The sequence below is a fragment of the Mastomys coucha genome, unplaced genomic scaffold, assembly GCF_008632895.1.
Source record: "Mastomys coucha isolate ucsf_1 unplaced genomic scaffold, UCSF_Mcou_1 pScaffold5, whole genome shotgun sequence".
In the NCBI taxonomy this organism is placed as follows: Eukaryota; Metazoa; Chordata; class Mammalia; order Rodentia; family Muridae; genus Mastomys; species Mastomys coucha.
The window spans coordinates 64778179-64800115 of record NW_022196911.1 but is presented as its reverse complement, the minus strand read 5'-3'; the positions used below and the strand labels follow the sequence as shown (position 1 = coordinate 64800115).

Below are 21937 nucleotides of genomic sequence, written 5' to 3'. Positions count from 1 at the left end.
ACTCAGAAATTCACCTGCCTCTGCCTCCCAAGTGCTGGGATTAAAGGCGTGTGCCACCACTGCCCGGCCTCAGCCTGCTTTCTTAAAGAACCCTGTCTCGGGGGGAGAGGGGGAACCCAGGACCACCAGCCTAGGGATGGTACTACCCACAATGGGCTGGGCCCTCCCCCATTGATCATATATTGAGAAAATGCCTTCAGCTGGATCTCATGGAGGCATTTCTTCAACTGAGGCTCCTTCCTTGTTGATGACTCTAGCCTGCGTCAAGTTGACACATAAACCCAGCCAGTACAACCTTCAACTTCTGATTCCCCTGCCTCCTTCTTCCAAGTTTTGGGATTACAGGCACGTGCCAGCTGGAGATTGACCCCAGAGCTTCGTGTATGCAAGGCTAACACTCCACCAGCCTCTGTGTCAACTTTAAGTCTTATTCTGTCCTGTTCTAGAGCTGTAACTCAGGATCTTGCTCCAGTAAGCACAGGCTCTCCCTCTGACCTACACGCTAAGCTCCATACAATTCTAACTTCAGGGTATTTCTGACACCATGGATTGTGGATAAGGGATCATAGGCATGTTTTGGGCAGAAGAGAAAACCATGCCAATATCCCCAGTCATGAGGATAACACATCCCTGATCACCATCTCTAGGCTTAGAGGCCACTGCAGTCTAGCCGTGGGGTGTAGCTTCTATTACTGTTTAATTTTCTAAGTATATCCATGAATGTGTGTACTATTGTGGCACTTCCATGTCTTTTTTTCTCTTTCCTTCTTTCTTTCTTTCTTTCTTTCTTTCTTTTTTCTTCCCCCACCCCTCCTTCTTTCTTTTTAAGACAGGGTTTCTCATGGTATCTCTGGTTGTCCTGGGACTCAGTCTGTAGACCAGAGGGTGGCCTCAAACTCACAGCCTCTGCCTCCCAGTGTTGGGATTAAAGGGGTGTGCCACCACACCTGGCAGGCATTGCATGCCTTTGTCTCAATTGTATTAGAGAAGACAAAACCCGTTTATTTCAGTGGTTGCCTAGTTTCCCTCTAGGTCTCCCATTGCTAAAATTTCTTCTCTTGGGGAGATGTAAACAATGTCTCCCTCCAAGGTCCTAATACAAACCAAGGTTTATGCCTGCAGAGATCATCCTGCGGTTTAGTGGTCTGTCTTACTGAGCATAAGTGAGGAGTTACTTACAGCAGTGGGAGGCCTCCATCTGGGGATGGCCTTTACTCAACAGGGATCGTGTTTTTCCCATAGCCACATAGATAGACCCTCTCTCTCTTAGCCCTTCTCCATCTATACATTCCAGCCTTTCCCAGAGACCCTTCAGGCCATATGCAGTTAGGGCAGAATGGTAAACAAGTGGTTAAAGGAGGTGGCAAGATGCTTAGGTGAGGTTTCCATGACCTGCCTCTCTTTCCCTGTTTTTGTGAGTGGAGGCCACCGTCAACAGCCCCAGCTGGGTAGTAATCTTTTGCAAACAAGCCCAGCTAAACTCTTGAAGAAGATGGTGGCCATGTGGCTCAGAGGACAGTCTTGAGTGATAAATGGAAAGCCATTAGCTCCCAGTGGACCCAGCCCATTCCCCCTCCCCATGAAGCATCTGCAATGGTTCATTTCATTTTCTCTCATTTCCTTCTTTGTCCCCGTCTCTTCTTTCTGGTAGGTAGGGGTCCTAGCTCCCAGTCCTGCAGATCTCTCTCGTTTGTCTCTTCCTCCCTCCAGTTCCCAAGGTTGGGAAACCTACTGGTTTTGTCCTGACTCTAGCATGAGGCAGAGAACCGATGGAGGTTTGTGGGACCCCAGAGCAGATGTGGCAGAGTGGAGTGCCTGGGGTGGTAGAAGGGTGGACTTCTGTGGGCCCCAACTTCTCTGTGTAGGAGGAGGACTGGTGGAGAGTAGAACATAAATGTTGGGGTACTCCTAATTTCTCATTCCCCGAGCCACCTGAATCTTGCTCCAGAATCTTGCTTTAATGTTATTTTTATTTATTAGTGTTATTTTATAACACTATTAACATTATTGTTGTTGTTGTTGTTATTTTTATGTATGTGTGCCTGTGTAAGTGCACAAGTGTACAGGGCCATGCTTTCCCTCACTCTTTCCCTCACTCACTGTGGGTTCCTGGGATTGAACTCAGAAATCCGCCTGCCTCTGCCTCCCAAGTGCTGGGATTAAAGGAGTGCACCATCACAGTCTGGCTTTGAACTCAGATGTTAAGCTTAAAGGCAAATGTTTTTAGCTGCTGAGTTTTCTTGCTAGCACCAGCTTTTTAAAAAAATATTTATTGTGCTGGGCAGTGGTGGCGCAAGCCTTTAATCCCAGCACTTGGGAGGCAGAGGCAGAGGCAGGCAGATTTCTGAGTTCGAGGCCAGCCTGGTCTACAGAGTGAGTTCTAGGACAGCCAAGGCTACACAGAGAAACCCTGTCTCGAAAAAACAAACAAACAAAGATAAACAAAGATATATTTATTTTCTTTTTAATGGTGTGTGTGTGTGTGTGTGTGTGTGTGTGTGTGTGTGTGTCTGGGTTTGTGGGTATGGGTATTGGTATTGTTCATGTGAGTGCATGTGCCGGAGGAGACCAGAGATGTAGAAAGTCCCTGGAGTTGGAGTTACAGGCAGTTGTGAGCCATCTGACATGTGTGCTGGGCATCAGACTCTGCAAGAGCAGCATGTATTTGTACGTACGTACGTACGTATGTATGTATGTATGTATGTATGTATGTATGTGTGTATGTATGTATATTTTGAGACAGGGTCTCACTCTGTGGCCCTTGCTGGTTTGGAACTCACTATGTAGACAAGACTGACCTTGAACCCACAGAGACTCACCATCTCCTGACTCCTGCATACTATTGTGTGTGCTTTTAAGGTGATTTTATGCAGCTGAGGTTGGCCTGGAATTGATTCTCCTACCCCTGTTCTCCCTCCACTGGGACCGTGTAAATATGTGCACTACCACTCCGAGATTTCAAACAGCAATTTTAAAAATCAAACATGTTAATACAACACAATCCAAAGATACACTAATTTGATACTTACATGCCGAGGAGAGATGCTAGGAAAATATTAAGGTCTTTGTTTTCTATAATTAAACCATTATGTTTTTATAAGAACAGAAAACTTGGTGTGTAGAGTAAAAACCCTGCAGTTCATAATGTACAATAGTCTCCAATCTGAGCTGAGGTATGTGTTGGCGATGTGTTGGTGATACGTGCAGAGCGTGTGTGTGTGTGTGTGTGTGTGTGTGTGTGTGTGTGTGTGTGTGTGTGAGATGTGCTTAGGACCAAGGCCATGGTGAACTTGCAGAATATAGTGTGGGTGATGGGGTGCCAGACATACCTCGGGTTCCTTATGAGTTTGATTTTTTAATTATTTTTAAAAAAGATTTTATTACATTTTCTTGTTATTTATTTATTCTCTGAATGTGCATGTGGTGTGCAGGTGCCACAGTGTTTAAGTGAGGTCAGAGGACAACTTTTTGGAGTCAGTTCTCTCCCTCTACCATGTGGGTCCCAGAGATCAATCTCCAAGCACCAGGCTTGGCAGGGTATGTCTATACCCACTGAGCTCTCTTGTCAGCCCTTTACATTAATTTTCATCAGAAACCTCTTACTGTTGTCAAAGTTTTCCAATGCCCATGTTCTGTTATGCAATCCCATATGGGGTTGCAACCCACATTCAAGAAACTGGACCCTAAGGCATACAACACACTGTTTTTTGACATATTTAAAAGCCGTGCAACTATCAGTGCTGTCCAATTTTAGAACATTTTTATCCTCCCAAAAGAAAGCCATTTTAAGGGCTGGAGAGATGGCTCAGCACTGACTGCTCTTCCAGAGGTCCTGAGTTCAATTCCCAGCAACCACATGGTGGCTCACAACCATCTGTAATGGGATCCGATGCCCTCTTCTAGTGTGTCTGCAGACAGTGTACCCATATAAATAAAATTAATAAATCTTTAAAAAAGAAAAAAGAAAGCACTTTAAATATCTTGACAAATTGGTGCCTGATGATTCCTGAGTCTATCTCCTCCTCCTCCTCCTCCTCCTCCTCCTTTTCTTCTTCTTCTTCCTCCTCCTCTTCTTCTTCCTCCTCTTCCTCTTTTTCCTCCTCTTCCTCCTCCTTTTCCTCCACTTCTTCCTCCTCCTCCTAGTGTATCCGTGTGTGCATACATATGTATATTTAATGTATGTATTATGCATATATGTATGTGTCTTGTTTGACTTTTGTTGCTGTGATAAAACACTGGCCAAAAACAACCTAGGGAGGAAAGGGTCCATCATTGAGAGATGCCAAGCAGGAACAAGAGCATAGACCACGGGGGAGTGATGTTTACTGCCTTCTCCCTATGGCTCACTCAGCCTGCCTATTTATTTATTTATTTATTTATTTATTTATTTATTTATTCATGGAGATGTTGCTTGCATATGTATCTGTGTACTACACACAGGTCAGAAGAAAGTATCCTCCTGGAACTAGGGATACAGATGAGTGTGAGCCACAGTGTGGATGCTGGGAATCAAACTTGGGTCCTCCCTCTGGAAGAGTAGCCAGTGCTCTTAATGCTGAGCCATCACTCTAGCCTCTTGGCTTGCTTTTGTCATACCCAGAATCACTTGTGTGGGAATGGCTACCTACAATAGTGGGCTGGTACTGCCTGGCATCAGTCAACAAAATGCTCCCACAGGCTTGCCTACAGACCAATCGGATGGAAGCATTTTTTTTTTTTTTTTTTTTTTTTTTTTTTTTTTGCTTTTTTCTGAGACAGGGTTTCTCTGTGTAGCTCAGGCTGTCCTGGAACTCACTCTGTAGACCAGGCTGGCCTTGAACTCAGAAATCCGCCTGCCTCTGCCTCCCAAGTGCTGGGATTAAAGGTGTGCGCCACCACCGCCTGGCGGAAGCATTTTTTTAAAAATATATATTCACTTATTTATTATCCATACAGCATTCTGCCTGCATATATGTCGGCAGGCTAGAAGAGGACACCAGATCTCATTATAAATGGTTATAAGCCACCATGTGTTTGCTGGGAATTGAACTCAGGACCTCTGGAGTCAGTGCTGTTAACTGCTGAGCCATCTCTCCAGCCCCTAGAGGCCTTTTTTTTTTTTTTTTTTTTTTTAATTAAGATTCCATCTCCCCAGGTGACTCTAGCTTGTGTCAAGTTGACAAAAAAAGCTAACCAGTGCAATGTGTGTGTGTGTGTACAGACAGAAGGTGAGTCTGGGTAGAGCTGAAAAAAAGATTACCCCCTGAGAGGTTCAAACCAAAAGGCAAACTGATACACTCAAAAGTGGGCAGGAGTTAAAGTGCATAGACTTGTACCTGGATAAGTAATTGTGATGAATCCACAGGTGCAGTGGCGGTTAGAGGACCACCCAAGGCGTTGGTCCTTGTTTCCTACCTTGTTTGATACAACATCTCTTTGTTGATTTTGTTTTTTTGCTATACACACTGCACTAACTGGTTCATGAGCCTCTGGGATGCCCCTGTTTTTGTTTTTCTGTTGGTTGTTGTTGTTGTTGAAAGCTGGGATTACAGAAGCTTGGACTACTGCATTCTTCTTTTATGTGGGTTCTAGAGATTCGTATTTAGGTCTTTACGTTCACAGGACAGACAAATACCCACTGATCCATTTCCCCAAGACCCCCCTCTTTATTTTATTTATTTAATTATTTTTTGAGACAAAGTCTCACCCAGTGCTTAAAATTGTATCATTCCCCAGGTTCTGTCTTCCAAGTACTGGTATTCCAGGCATGACCCACTGTGCCCTGCTATGTGTTTATTTTGAGGCAGGGACTTACTTTGTAGTCCAGGTTGAGCTGGAAGTCAGGACAATCCTCCTGCCTAAACCTTCCTAGCACTTGGATTACAAGCATGAGACACACATCTGGTTAAATGACTGATCAGACTGATCATTGGGTTCACTATTTTGTGGTACTGGGCATGAAACCCACAGCCTTGTATGTAAAAGTATCCTTTTTTCTTATCTATGTCTGTCTGTCTATCTATCTATCTATCTATCTATCTATCTATCTATCTATCTATCTATAGTGCATTGGTGTTTTGCTTGCGTTTATGTCTGTGAAGGCATCAGAACTTCTGGAACTGGAGTTACAAAAAGTTGTTACAGACAGTTGTGAGCTGCCCTGTGGGTGCTGGGAATTGAACTTGAGTCCTCTGGAAGAATAGCCAGTGTTCTTAACTCTCATGAGAGTTGGGCATATCTTATTCTGTCAAATCTTTCTCTGAGTTATCAATTTGTCTGCCACTCAATTAGACATCACTTTCAAACATGGATACTTCCTTCTACAAACTAACTTTACCTTCATTGTTTGTGATTAAAGATGTATATTACCAGGCCAGCCTGGTCTACTGAGTGAGTTCCAGGACAGCCAGGGCTACACCGAGAAACCATGTTTCAAAAAACAAAACAAAACAAAACAAAAAAGATGTATTCTAAGAGCATGTTTGTATTCTAGCTGGAGGGATTAAAGGTAGGTGCTAATGGCTGAGCCACACCCTAACTTCAAACAGTTTCAAACATCCTGTAACACTTGTATAAACTAGGAAAGAACTGACCCTGGGCTCTCTGAGAGCCTTGATTTTAGCAGCTTTCCCTCAGCTGCTTTCAGCTTTCCCTGAAATGACTAATCTACATTCTCTCTATAGATTTTCTATGCTGGTCATTTCATGTAAATGGAATCACACAATAATATGCTGTCATGTGTCTGGCTTCTTTTACATAGAATAAAGTTTTCAAAGTTCAACTCTGTTGTACCATGAACCTTACTTTCATTTTTTAATAGTGAATAATAGTCCACTGTAAGTGTATTCCAATATTTTAATTATCCAGCTATAGCTTTAATGGACGAGGGCTGTTCCTGTACCGGCTGTCCCTCTTCTGTCCACCTCCTTCCTCAGTCCTAAGGAGGGAACCCAGAACCTTATGTGTGCTAGGCAACTGATGGATCACTGAGCTATAGCCTGTGCCCACTTCTTTTTTTATTTTATTTTATTTTTTGAGACAGGGTTTCTTTGTGTAGCTCTGTCTGTCCTGTGTCCTCTGTCTATATCCCCCTTTGTAGACCACACTGGCCTCAAACTCACAGATCTGCCTATCTCTGCCTCCTAATGCTGGGATTAAAGGTGTGTGCTTGTTGGGGGGGGCTCCTCACCCATTTCTACTTCCTTACTGGGAGTAATGCTGCTGCAGATGTTAACAGGCCACACCGGGTTTTTCTCTCAAGCCACTTGGGTACAAGAAGTGGGTTTATGGGGCTGGAGATATGACTCAGTGGTTAAGAGCACTGACTGCTCTTCCTGAGGTCCTGAGTTCAAATCCCAGCAACCACATGGTGGCTCACAACCATCTGTAATGGGATCTGATGCCCTCTTCTGGTGCGGCTGAAGACAGCAACAGTATACTTACATATAAATAAATTAATCTTTTTTGTTTGTTTGTTTTTTTGTTTGTTTTTTTCGAGACAGGGTTTCTCTGTATAGCCCTAGCTGTCCTGGAACTCACTCTGTAGACCAGGTGGGCCTTGAACTCAGAAATCCACCTGCCTCTGCCTCCCAAGTGCTGGGACTAAAGGCGTGCGCCACCTTTTTTTAATCTTAAAAAAAAAAAAAAAAAAAAAAGTAGGATTGCTGGGTAATATGGCACCTCTGTTTGACATTCTCCCCAGAGCAAGAGTTGGAGGAACCTGAAGTACCTAAAGAACAAGACTCTTCGCTGGACGTGGTAGGTTTGCATTTGCCCCGTGGAGGATCACATTCCTCCCGGTAGTTGAGGAATCAAAGCGGGAGTGCCAGAGGATGTAGGCAGATTCTCTAGCCTGTCTGTTGTCCTCATTTCTCACTGGTGACCTGCTCACCCCAAAGCCAGTTCACTAGAAAAGGACGAGGTGATCTGAGCACCCTGCTCCCCAGGACAAGGCCTCCGAGGAAGGGACTGGCCTCTGAGATGATCTCTCTTGTTCCCCAACCTTGGGTCAACTCGGATTGGTCTTACTCGTGGACATCTGAACAACTCGAACAAGCAGGCAGTTGATGTCCTATTTGGACAGTAATTTCTCAGACATTGTCTCTCCTTCTGCCGTTGTCTTTTGACTGAGGACTTCGTAGAGTCTGCCCTTGCCACTGTGCGAAATGGACATTCAGTTCTGTCTTTTCTTCCAAACTGAGCATAACCTTGCCCTTCATTATGGCAACCTTGTGTTCTTTTTTGAAAATTTTTTCAGTGTCTACTTTTGTTTTATGTTCTCTAGTGTTTTGCCTACATGTATGTATGTCTGTGTGAGGGTGTTGGGCCCCCAGGACCTGGACTTAGTGACAGCTGTGAGCTGCCACATGGGCTCTCAGGAAGAACAACTAGTGCTCTTAACCACTGAGCCATCTCTCCAGCTCCAACCTTGCCAAGAGACTAATAACTACCCACTAAAAAAAAAATTGTGCCAGCTGAAATTTGTGCACACATTTGCAATCCTAGCCCTTGGGAAGCCAAAGCAGGAGGATTATATGGATAAAACCAGCCTGAGCTATGCATCAAGATTCTGTTCAAACAATCAAAAGACAAAAGGAAAACAGACAGAGAAAGAGAAACTAAAACAGCATAAAGGTCCAACCCCAGCCAAATATATTCTCCTCCCCACCAGTGCTGGGACCTAAACCCTGGCTCCGCATGTCAGACAAGCACTCTACTCTTAGATATTTTAGTTGGTTGTTTGAAAGAGCTCACAGCCCAGGCTAGCCTCAGATTCACTATATAGCTCAAGCTAGTTTCACACTTGCTGTCTTCTTGCCTGATTCCCTTGTGCTAGGATTACCAGTGTGCCTCCATTCCCGCAGGCTCATAGCTCTTATCTTTTTGAGTCAGGATCCTACTATACAGCTTAGTAGGGCCTTTAATCTTCCATCCTCTTGCTTCATTCTCCCAGCACCACTTTTAGTAGCCATCTGCTGTCCTGTTAGACACATGAACCCTAGTTAATCCATTATTCTTGGTCATTTTGCTGTCTCCCATATTTTGTTCTCATAATATCACTGTGACAAAGACCATAAACCTGACACTGGAACATGCAGTATTTCCTTTAGCTAGATTTCTGTACAGGTAAAACATCACTAAGGGTGGGTGGGACTAGACAGATGTGATGGCTCAGTGGTTCAGGGCACTGGCTGCTCTTCCAGAGAACCAGTGTTCGAATCCCAGTACCCACATGGCTAACAACTATCTTTAACTCCAGTTTGATGGGACCTGAGCCCTCTACTGGCCTCCTCGGGCACCTAGCATACAAGTGGTGCACAGACAAAATACTCATACTCAAAAATAAAATGAAAAATTAAGGTTAAAAATGAAAATTAACTAAAAAAGTATCATAAGAGTAAAGAATATTGCTTATATTTTTAATACACAATACAAAGTTTTCCTAACCAGATTGTAATATGCCCTTATATTAGCAATAAAGCTATTTTCCAGACTAAGGACTGCAAGTTTACTAAGTATTAACACAAATAGATAGTAAATGATGTCCTTTTCATTTTTTATTTATATTCTTTGATTTCAAGTAAAACAGAACATCATTTACAGATGGTGTGGCCTGTCTTACTTCTTGGGCTCTTGATATTCTATCATTGATTCCTCTATATCCTGTCCAGGACAGAGCTTAGAAGATTGTCCATTTTCTCTTGCTTGGAACTTTGTGATTCCTCTTCCTCATCTTTCAGGGATGCTGGGAAGGACTGGGTGGCATCTTCACATTGTAGGCCCCAGCAGGCTCACCGTCTCCACAAGGTTAACTTATTTTCCACCCAGTCAGTTTGTTCCTTAGCGTTTCATCAGTTTTCCTTTCCTCAAGTCCCTGGGTTCTCGTAACTGCTGCGCCAGTCCACAGCTAACGGCATCTCCCGCTTCAGCAGGGCAGCTTCCTAGGAAACGGGCTGTGGTCCTTGTGGTCCTCGCTCCCAGCTCCTTGGTCCAGGCTGATATCTTACTGTTTCCTTAATTCACCTTCCCCTTTGAGGTTGAGAATGCTAGAGAATGTGTTTTCACAGCTGAAGGCAGAAGAAATATTTCAGGGAAGATAATGGCGCACCAGTCCCCCCATGACACATTGTGTTTTCATTCCCCGAGGCAGGGGAATTTGTTGCCCCCTTCCTTTAAAAGCTGGAAACCTATCATTCCCCAGCCTTCTGGCATCTCATCTCCCAAGCCAGCCACTGCTGCCATGGATGGGAGGACCACCCGTCCTCACAGCTCTGACACACTGTGTCTCTGTTCTCTGCAGAAACCCTTCTTCCTCTCACGAGCTATGTTAACTGGACTGGCAGATGCCACGTGGACAGGGGAGCATGACACGGTTCTGGAACACTTTGTCCAGGATCCCACGGTGCCTGCCCTCACCATCTTCATTGACCCCATCGTTGGGTTGAAGCTGGAGCTGGGCATGCCTGTGCAGGTGGGTACCCGCTCTCCAGGCAGTCCTCCGTGGAGCTGAAGGAGCTGCTTATCTCCCTAATCCTGAGTCCCGTTTCCTGTGCCCAAGGCTCATGGAACCTCACTGTGTGGGGGATACACTACTGGGAAGCAGATGTACAGATAAAGATGGTGAACTGAGGCAGCGAGACCTAGGTAGGGCAAGGCGAACAGAGCAGTGTGGTAAAGAGTCAGCGGTGGAGAATGGGTGGTGGGCACCACCTCTGTAGAGCTCTTTTACTTAAAAACTTCCCTTAATTAATTAACTAACTTATCTATCATGTGCGAGCATGAACACATGTGCATGCTTGCCATGTGTGTGGAGGGCAAAGGACAACATGTAGAAGTCTCAGGTCCGCAGGCGTGGTGGCCAGCACCCCTGCCTACTGAGCCATCTCACTGGCTCTGATTCTCCTATTTCCTTCTGTATATCTGAAACATTTAAAAAATAAAATGTTGGGAAAGTCGTACTGCTTCACTCTTGCTGGGCCATGTATACAAACGTGGAAAGGTGACAGTCAACATTCCATATATTGTTATTGTTATTGTTACTATTACTTTGGTTTTTCTTTTTCTTTTTAATTCTTTTTTCCTTTTTTTTTTAAGATTTATTTATTATTATAAATAAGTACACTGTAGCTGTCTTCAGACACACCAGAAGAGGGTGTCCAATCTTATTATGGATGGTTGTGAACCACCATGTGGTTGCTGGGAATTGAACTCAGGATCTTTGGAAGAGCAGTCGGTGCTCTTACCCGCCGAGCCATCTCACCAGCCCCTACTTTGGTTTTTCAAGTCAAGGTTTCTCTATGCAACAGAGCTCTGGCTGTCCTGGGACTTACTCTGTAGACCAGGCTGGTGTTATACTGAGTGATCCATCTGCCTCTGGAGTTCTTGGATTAAAGGCGTTATGGTGTGTCACCACAATTGGCTTCACTGTGCAGTTTTAAAGTGTAATGGTATTTCATTCAAAGAAGTACTGTTTCGCCTTATTATTTTCCGTGTTGGTCAGGCTGCCCTTGAACTCAAGGTTCCACGGCTCCTTTTCCCGGAGTTTCCGGAGTAGCTGGTGTGTGTCTCCATGCATCATTTTAACTTAATTTAACTTAGAGTGCACAAATGCCACCGCTCTAGATTCCTTTTTTTGTGTTGTTGTTGACATAGAGTCTTGCTTTGTTGACCTGGCAGGCCTCTCATATATATCAGTGCTCATTATGTAGCCCAGGCTGGCCCAGAACTTTCAGTCCTCTTGGTTCAGCCTCAAAAGTGCTGGGATCCCAAGCATTTGCCTCTATGATTGGCTGGATTCCCTTGGATTAAAACTATTTTTTAAAAAATTTATTTACAGAGTTGGGCAATGGTGGCGCACGCCTTTAATCCCAGCACTTGGGAGGCAGAGGCATGAGGCCAGCCTGGTCTACAGAGTGAGTTCCAGGACAACCAGGGCTATACAGAAAAACCCTCTCTCGAAAAAAAACAAAACAACAAAACAACAAAAAACAAAAAAATTATTTATTATGTATACAGCATTCTGCCTGCAGGCCAGAAGAGGACACCAGATCCCATTACAGATAGTTGTGAGCCACCATGTGGTTACTGGGAATTGAACTCAGGTCCCCTGGAAGACCAGAAGGTACTCTTAACCTCTGAGTTATCTCTTCAGCCCTGATTAAAACTTTCAATGCAAGCAGGGCGGTGGTGGCGCATATCTTTAATCCCAGCATTTGGGAGGCAGAGGCAGACAGATTTCTGAGTTCAAGGCCAGCCTGGTCTACAGAGTGAGTTCCAGGACTGCTAGGGCTATACAGAGAAACCCTGTCTTGAAACCAAAAAAAAAAAAAAATATATATATATATATACACACACACACACACACACACACACAAACACATCTAAGGTGTTGGTATACACCTTTCATCCCAGCACTTGGGAGGCAGAGGCAGGTGGATCTCTATGAGTTTGAGGCCAGCCTGGTCTACAGAGTGAGGTCCGGGACAGCCAGGGCTACACAGAGAAACCCTGTCTCAAAAAAATCCAACCCTGGGCTAGAGTGAGCAGGGCTGAAGTGAGGGGGGTTGGGTAGAGTGAGAAGGAAAAAAACAAAAAACAAAAACAAAAACAAAAAACCCCAAAAAAACCTAAACCAACCCCATACACATATATATATGCATAAAAATATCAACAGTAATGATAAAGTAATAAAGGAGATTTGTAGACATAAGAATCCTTTATTAAAGTATAGTAATTAAGACAGTTAATACTAGGAAGCCAGGAGTATAAATGATGACTAGCATTAAAGGGATATATAAAACTAGACATCACTGGGCTGGAGAGATGGCTCAGTGGTTAAGAGTGCTGACTGGTCTTCCAGAGATCCTGAGTTCAATTCCCAGCAACCACATGATGGCTCAGAACCGCTTGTAATGGGTTCTGATGCCCTCTTGTGGTGTATCTGAAGACAGTGACACTGTACTCACATACTTGTAAAATAAATAAAATCTTAAAAGAGAGAGAGATCCATCTAGCCTGCTACAACAGTAGATGACAGATTTTACTGTATTCTCCTGGTTAGGGTGGCTAGTTTAAACTTCCTTTAAAAAATGACTACCCATAGTAGCTGAGTGGAACCTTTATGAGGCCCTGCACTCAATCCCAGCCCAGAAAGGGGGGAGGGGGGAAGAGTCATGTCTCTCTGCATCCAACGAGTGGCTCCTTCCTGCCGTGGTGCTCACAGCTTTCCCCACTGTGATGCTCTGTACCCTGTCACTCTATTAGCCAAAATAAACCCTTCTTCACTCGGGGGTGGGGGGTGGGGGAGTCTATGACCCAGTATCTGATAGAAGGGGCAAACGTGAAGGCAGCTCACGCAGGGTCCATAGAGCACAGGGAAAGAGGCATAATTGCATCTAGTGAGTTTTACAAACAGGTGTGAACACTAACCGGTGCAGGACAGGAAGCTGAAGCACCAAGTCCCTTTTCGCCCCGCACTTGGTTGGGGGGAACCTTGGAGCATTCCCAACATCTCCCAAGATGTTTGTGATTTAACAAAGATTTGCTATTGCCTCAAATTAGCTTTAACCACTTGCCCCTCCTCACACAAGTCTCTCAGGCTACAGAAAAGTGAATAACACATAAAATACCTAATCCTTTCGCTTTACCTTCAAGAGGCAAAATAAACTGGTCTCTCCCAGTGGGACATCAAGAAGTCGCCCACAGTGTGCTAGAGCCAAAAGACTGAATTGACAAAGCTGCTCAGGCATGAGCAAAATGGGGCGAAATTGCATGGCAACGGCGGGCATATTATACCAAGGACAAAGGGAAAAAAAAAAAAAAGAACAAAGCACGTACAGGAGGGAGATCTAAGCAAAGGAAGGAGGCTCCTCACAACAGCGCCACAGCGCAACTCGATACGAGCACGAATTCAGTCTCTTAAAAAAGCAGACAAGATGATAAAAGGTGGAAAGAGATGAAAGGGGGGGGCACAGATCTCAGGGAACGAATAAGGCAATGTGCTACAAAACCAGATGAGAAATGGCGGGGAACTGAATAGCTGTGGTTGAAAACCCGTCACCGACCAAGCACAGGGCTGAGGCAGCCGCCGTTCATGTGAAAGAAAAGGCCGGACACATTAATGCAATTAGAGAGACACGAATAGACTCGAGGGATGGGTACAGCCGACACAGTGTGGATTTAGAGAACATACAAAGAAATTTCCTGAGATGCAGAAGGAATGTCGTCTGGGAGTGAGAAGGATGCACTGTTGCTGCTTACGGATGGACGGCCTCTCACGGTTAATGTCAGCGTGCATTTTAGTTTCAGCACTGAAATGGAAGGATGCCAGTTCTGGGGAACATTACGGTGTTCTACCGAGAACATTTAGCTTCAGTCTAATAACGAGCATTCAGATAAATCCAAATTAAGAGACATTTGAAAACATCTGTCTTGATTCTTAGAGTGATTGATAGTACAACATAAAAGAAAAAGCTGGACATGATGGTACATGTTTGTGATCCCGTCACTTGAGAGGCTAAAGGAGGCAGGAGGACTGAGAGCCTGCCTCAACACACACACACACACACACACACACACACACACACACACACACACACACACACAAGAGAGCAAAAGATGGGAAAGATGGGGAGTTGTTGAAGGGAGGGTGTGGGAGTCAGAGGCAGGAGAATTAGGAGTTCAAGGCCAGCCTGAGTATGAAACTGTCTACCCCCACTTCCCAAAAGAAACCCTAAACAAACAAACAAACAAACAAACATAAATCCACCTCAGACACCACACACACACACACACACACACACACACGTTAAACAGGGTGATACATACCTTTAATTTCAGCATTTGGGAGGTAGAGGCAGGAGGATCCTGTGAGTTAAAAACCATGCTGATTTATGTAGCGATGTAGTCTAGGCCAGCCAGGGCTTACACAATGAGACCCTGTTTCAGAAGAGAAACAAAAGCACATAGCAGCTACAACAAAATAAGACATGACCACGGTTGGTCCTGGGCGGGGTATGAATGGAGAAGAAGAGATCCAGCTGTAAATGATACCATTTGGACAACTGGAGAAAGTTAAATATGAACACGTCTTGTATTAGATAAATTTTTCTATTACTATAATTACAGTGTTAAGTATTTTTAGAAGATCCAGGCCGAGTATTGAGGGTGTGGCCTCTGGATGCCTGGCGCTAACAAAGGCTCAGGTGTAAAGAGGGAACAGACAGGCTAAGCATTGACAATGAATCTAGGAGACAAGGATATTTTGTTAATTTTATTTTTCTTGAAAATTTTCTACGAGTTGGAGTCTTTTGAAAATAAAAATTGAAAGAGCTTGGAAGGGAGGGTCCAGGTTTGCAGTCGTAGCTTCTGGAAAGCAGAGGCAGAATTTCTGCAACCACAGGCTCATAGCTGAGACTTTGTCTCAAAAAAAAAAAAAAATCGAACATTCGAACATGCGCACATGCACACATGCACACAATTGAGGGCAGGAATATGGTTCAGTAGGTCATGGTATTTCCTACATAAGCCTAATGATCAGTGTCTGTTCTTTGGTGGAAGGAGAGAATTGGCTCCCAAAGATGCCCTCACCTTCACATGTATGCCATGACAAAACATGCATACACTTGCTTGCTCTCTCTCAATCTCTCTTTCATGTGCACATATGCACACACACACACATACTCACACACACATCATCATCATCATCACCACCACCATTATGATCATCATCATATAAAATAAATAGAGAAAACTGGGTAGGAATGTGCTTTAATAGTAGACTGAATACTTAGTGCATGTGAGGTTCAGGAATCAGTCCCCAGCACTGGAAAAACAACAACCACCACCACAACAAAGGATCATTCTGAGATGTCCCTGGGCGAGAGACATTTATTTGAAGCTTAACAATCCTTATATCAACTTCAGTTTCACCTTATTCTATTAAATTCAAACAAAATTAGATGTAAAACCTTTAAAAAAGGGATTCTCCGTTATCTCTATGTGTGTGTTGGTCAAACATTTTCATCTCTGTGACAAATACTGGAGCAAAACCTTTTTTTGTTTGTTTGTTTTGGTTTTGTCTTTTTTTTTTCTACTTCTTCTTCTTCCTGAGACAGGGTTTCTCTGTGTAACCCTGGCTGTCCAGGAACTCACTCTGTAGTGATCTTAACCACTAAGTCACAGCTCCAGCTGCTCACTCTGTGGTGATCTAACCACTAAGTCACAGCTCTGATTTTGTCTTATAAGTGAGAAGAGCTATGGAGTTGTGAATGTGGGCCACAGCAGCACTCGGCACAGGTGAAACCAAATGCTAACTGACAGTCAGGGGGAAGGGTATGCAGACAGAAGCTTGGTTCCAGGCACATACCTGTAGCCTTGCCCCAGAGGTGCAGGCAGTGGATCTCAGTTCAAGGTCGCCCTCAGCTATGTAGTAAACTCTAGGACAGTTTGACACCCTGAAAAAAATAACCTGAAATGAGAAAGCCTAGAAAAATTTTTTTCTTTTTCTTTTCATTCGTTTGTTTTTTTGAGATAGGATTTCTCTGTGTAACAAGCTATCCCGGAACTTACTATGTAGATCAGGTTGGCATCAAACTCGCAGAGATCCACCTGCCTCTGCCACCGGAGTACTGGGATTAAAGGTGCATGCTACCCACCCACGGCCTAGATAATTCTTACTTGCACTCTTCCTCCTGGATCTCATTTATTTCTCACCCACTTTTTCCATGGCAGAAATAAAATATCTATTCTATCCTGTCCATCTATCCACTCAGCCAACATACATTTATTGATCATCTACTGTGTGCTAGACATAGTGTGTTAGACTCTTAGTTCAAGTTGAACAAAAATAGAGTTTGTCCCCTCAAGGCACGTTTATCCGTTCCCTCCCTGCATCTGTGGCTGTGGAATCTTCATCAGGAAGCATAGGTAGGGACATCGCAAATAGCTCACCTTGGCTCTCACAAGGGGTGCCTCGGACGCCTTTGGGAATCCTGGAGACTGAACTCTGGTCTCTTTCCTGCAGACACAGAATCAGATTGTGTACTTCATTCGACAAGCACCGGTTCCCATCACCCCAGAGAACTTCGAGGAAACTGTGCAGTACGGGACAGTGCGGGGTGCCTACATCCCAGCTTTGCTTCGGCTGCTCAGCGGTGTCTACGTCCCTCAGATTTTTATGAATAAGTCTTGGCCTGAGAGCATCCGGAATCATTTTGTTTCACACCTGCATAGGTTTTTGGCCTCTCTGACAGGTAAGCAAGAGGCTGGTATGGCTGGCTTCTCCATGCTGGGGTTGCGAGGCAGCTGGGCAATTCATCTCATCAGTACCAGCATTTTTTTCCTCCTAGTGGTGCTAAGGCCTCACGTATGCACATGCTTTACCCCTGATCTGTACCACCATCTCTATTATTAATATTCATATTTAAATACCAAAAGTATTTCTTTTCAGCACTGAGACCAAAACCAGGGCTTCATGTATACTAAGTGATTGCTTGTTTTGTTTTGCTTTGTTTTGGTTGTTTTGAGGCAGGGTTTTTCTGTGCAACCCTGGCTGTCCTGGAATTCACCTTGTAGTTGCAACCTGGCTTTGAACTCACAGAGATCTGCCTACTTCTGCTTCCCCAGTGCTGAGATTAAAGGCATGTGCCATCAGGCACAGCTATGCTGAGTGACTGTTGCACTATAAAGTTCTGTTCCCAGCCTTTAAAGGACTCTTTGGAATAAAATCTCTCTGTGCATACCACCCGTATCCATGTGGTACAGAAGTGTTTAATATTAAAGTGTGCACAGAAAAACACAGGCGTGTTGCTCCCATGTTTCCTGACTTGGGCTGGGAATGTAGCTCAGCTGTGAGAATGCTTGTCTAGCATACGCAGAGCCTAGGGTTCGAACCCCAGCATTCTGTAACCCAGGGGATGTGTACACATTTGTAATCCCAGCACTCAGGAGGTAGAGGCAAGAGGATCAGAAATTTAAAGTCAGCTGGGCGGCGGTGGTGCACACCTTTAATCCCAGCACTTGGGAGGCAGAGGCAGATGGATTTCTGAGTTCGAGGCCAGCCTGGTCTACAGAGTGAGTTCCAGGCCAGCCAGGGCTACACAGAGAAACCCTGCCTCCAAAAACCAAACCAAACCAAAACAAAACAAAAACAAAAACAAGAACAAAAACAAAAAAACAGAACAGCAACAAACAGAGTGGAGGCAGATGTGGTGGTACATATGATTCTATCACTCTGGAAGCAGCCAAAATCAGGAAGATCAGAAATTCAAGGCGATCTTGGACTACATGAGATCCTTTCTCAAAACCAAACCAAATCGGCTTAAAGACTAAAGGTTCGTTGGCATACAAGAACTGAGGCAAGAGGCTTTTGAGTTTATAGTCAGTATGGGCTACATGGATCCTGTCTTAAAAAACAAACAAGGAAGCTGGGCACAGGAAGTGGTGCACACTGTTGGTTCTACTTAGGTTCTAGAGAAGAGGCAGGCAGATCTCCATGAGTTCAAGGCCAGCCTGGTCTACGTAGTAAGTTCCAGGACAGGCAGAGCTACAAGTGAGGCTCAGTCTCAAAAAAACCAACCAACCAACCAAAAACCGTCAACAGCAAAACAGGGGCTGGAGATATGGCTCAGTGGTTAAGGACACTTGTTGCCCTTGCAGAGGACTCAGGTTCGATGTCCAGCATCCACATGGCACTCATAAGTGTTTGTAACTCCTGTTCCAGGGTATCTAGTGCTCTCTTCCCATATCCATGGGTACCAGGCACATACACGGTGCATATACATTCATGTAAGCAAGACATTCATACACATTAAATACATCTAAAAATATTATAAACAAAACAAGCTATTTCTATCCAAGTGTCTGTTCTTTTGTTTGGGCTATCATATAAAGCGTGGTCTAGATTCCTCTTCATACAAATGTGTTGTACTACAAAGCATTTTCTAATATAATAATAATAATAATAATAATAATAATAATAATAATAATACCTACTCAGAGGGCCTGGTATAGTGATGCTTGCTTTAATCCCAGCCCTCTGGAGGCCAGAGGCATGTGGGTTTTCCTCTGTGTGAGTTTCAGGCTAGGTTCAAACAAAACAGAACAACAAAAACCAAAACAACAACAACAAAGAAGAACATTCTGAGTATCATTGAATAATAAAGACTGGTCACTAGGGGCTAGAGAGATGGCTAAGCGGTTAACAGCACCGAGTACTTTCCCAGAAGACCAGGGTTCAAATCCCAGCATCCACATGGCTGCTCACAACTGTCTGTAACTCCAAGATTTGACTAACACTTTCACATAGATATACATGTAGGTAAAATACCAATGTACATAAAATAAAGGTTAAAAAAAAAAAAGACTACTTGCTAAAGGGGTGTCTTGGAGGTAGAGTGTTTGCTTAACAAGCCTGATGTCCTAGGTTTGATCCACAGCCCTGCTAAACAAAGCCTTGGTCAATGCTAAATATAGTGTTGCAAAAAATTGCTTTTTAATTTAGATTCACTTTCCTAACAGAGAACTTGTTCAGACCTGCTCAAACCCAGAGTTGGAGATTGCTAAGCGTACATGTAGCATAAGGAGACATATAGGCAATAGGGGGAGGGGGGGGCAGTGGGGAGACTTGTGTGTATTTCGGAGGACATGGTGCAGACAGTGAAATGATTTTATGGTAATTTCTTAACAGGCCTCCTGGAGCTTTGCCCCTTGGCGTCTGTTATTTCTACTCTACACACCAAAGAAGTCTGAGTCACAGTTACTCCCGTGTGTTCTCCTAAAGTGCGCGTGCTATCTTTAGTGTCTGTAGGGGTTGGTTTTAGGCCTCTCCTTCCACTCTGTGGATGTTTAAGCCCCTTAGAAGGCGGTGCCACAACTGCACATGTATACACGCCCGCCCCGTGTCCTTCAGATCATCTCTAGCACTCACTACAATGCCAACAGGTGTCGTACTGTTTAGGGGGTAATGATAAGAGTACTCACGCCATACAGATGTAATTTTTAAAGAGTTGTTGGGGGGCAGGTGAGATGACTCGGTAGGTAAAGGTTTTTGCCAGTAAGTCTGACAGTCTAAGGTCCAGCCTCAGGCACCCACGGCTTCCTGCAGGTTGGCGTCCTGCACTGTGCTTAGGAGACTTAAGACCCTCTAACAACAAAGCCAAAAACAACGGAGTTCTTTTTTAATTGTGGATGTGAAGTGGGGAAACCTATGGATATGCAGAGTTGGCTGTACTTCCCACACGCCCCCAACTGATCATCAATCATAATTGATACATAGGCAGCCAGGCTCACCCTTGGAATTTTCCTGTTCTTTTCTTAGATACTCGGTACAAGCTGGAGGGTCACACCGTCCTGTACATCCCTGCAGAGGCCATAAAGATGGACCCCGACATGGTGATAAAGGACAAAGAGCTGGTACAGCGGCTGGAGAGTGAGTGGCAGGCATTGCCAAGTGTCAGGGGCCAAGGGGTGGGGGTGGGGAAGGCAGCTCCAGCTGCTGATAGAGGAGCTGGTAAGGAGGGCACACAAACTGGGGAGCAGAGAAAGAAACACAAGACACCCACACCCCCTTTCTCCACCACAGCCTCCATGATCCACTGGACGAGACAGATCAAGGAAGTGCTGAGTGCCCAGGAGTCTGTGGAGACAGGAGAAAACTTAGGTCCTTTGGAAGAGATCGAGTTCTGGCACAATCGCTGCATGGACCTCTCCGGCATCAGCAAGCAGCTGGTGAAGAAGGGTGTGAAACACATTGAGTCCATCCTGTTCCTGGCCAAGTCGTCCTACTTAACGCCCTTCAGGAAACTGGCCCAACAGATCCAGGTGGAGTGGATCAGAGGCCCAGGTCTTATCAAACACTTGGGCAGTGGCTGGGGTTGGGGCAAGAGGAGTCACACAGGGCACAGTTGGGCCGAGCACTGTGGGCTTAGAGAAGACACCTTTATACACTAAGTGTATAAAGGTCCCCCAGGAGCTTGACGTTTAGGTAAGAAGGCATGCAACTAGTCTTTCCCTTCAGTGAGCCTGGCACTCCAGTGCAGCTGAGAAAACAGAGTTTAGGTAAAAGAGGGCTTAAAGACTGCACAGAGCCCAGGAGGTGACTGATCTTTCTCAGGACCTTTCTTCCCAGGGACTTGAGCTGTAATGATCTGGGGAAGCCTCATTGAGACAGTAAGGGGACTAGGTGACTTCAGTGGATGTGGGTGGGTAGCAGTGCCCAGGCAGTTAGCCAACAGCCCTGAACATCCACACTGTACAGAATTGGAACAGGCACCAGTCCTGGGTTTAGGGAATTCCTAGCCTGAAGCCTTCATGGGAAGTAGCATAGAAGGGCTGGGGATGGCGGCAAATTGCTTGCCTAGCATGCATGAGACCCTGGGGTCAATTTCCAACATGGAATAAACTGGGCACAGTGGTTTGTAATCCTAGCACTCAGTGGTGGAGGCTCAGAAATTCAAGGTCATCCTTGGCTACCTAGTAAATTTGATGCCAGCCTAGACCATGTGAGACCCCAACTCAAAAACAAAAACAAAAAACAAACAACAACAACAAAACCCCACAAGTTGATGGCTCAAGAGATGGCTCAGAGGTCAAGAGTACTAGATCCTCTTGTACAAGACCCAGGTTCAAATCCCAGCACTCACAGAACCATCTATAACTCCAGCTCCAGAAGATCCAATGCTCTCTTCTAGCCTCCTAAGGCATGTCATGTCACATAGATAGGCAAACATGCAGGCAAAACACCACACACAAAAATAACGTTTGGTTTTGTTTGGTTTTCTGTATAGCCTTGGTTATATAGGGTTTCTCTGTGTAGCCTTGGCTGTCCTGGAACTCACTCTGTAGACCAGGCTGCCCAACAAAAATAACTATTTTTAAAAAGCAAGTGAATGGGCCGGGCGGTGGTGGCGCACGCTTTTAATCCCAGCACTTGGGAGGCAGAGGCAGGTGGATTTCTGAG

General features: G+C 44.8%; 1 protein-coding gene across 2 annotated transcripts in view; it reads left to right on the top strand.

Annotated features, from left to right (window-relative positions):
* Nucleotides 1–21937, top strand: part of Dnah2 (dynein axonemal heavy chain 2) — a 128622-nt gene that overhangs the window by 6997 nt on the left and 99688 nt on the right. For both annotated transcript variants that reach the window (XM_031352477.1, XM_031352478.1), the window contains exons 3-7: nucleotides 7682–7737; nucleotides 10280–10450; nucleotides 17003–17231; nucleotides 20297–20407; nucleotides 20561–20799. In XM_031352477.1, coding sequence (XP_031208337.1) covers nucleotides 7682–7737; nucleotides 10280–10450; nucleotides 17003–17231; nucleotides 20297–20407; nucleotides 20561–20799 — 806 coding nt within the window. The remainder of the gene's footprint in view (nucleotides 1–7681; nucleotides 7738–10279; nucleotides 10451–17002; nucleotides 17232–20296; nucleotides 20408–20560; nucleotides 20800–21937) is intronic.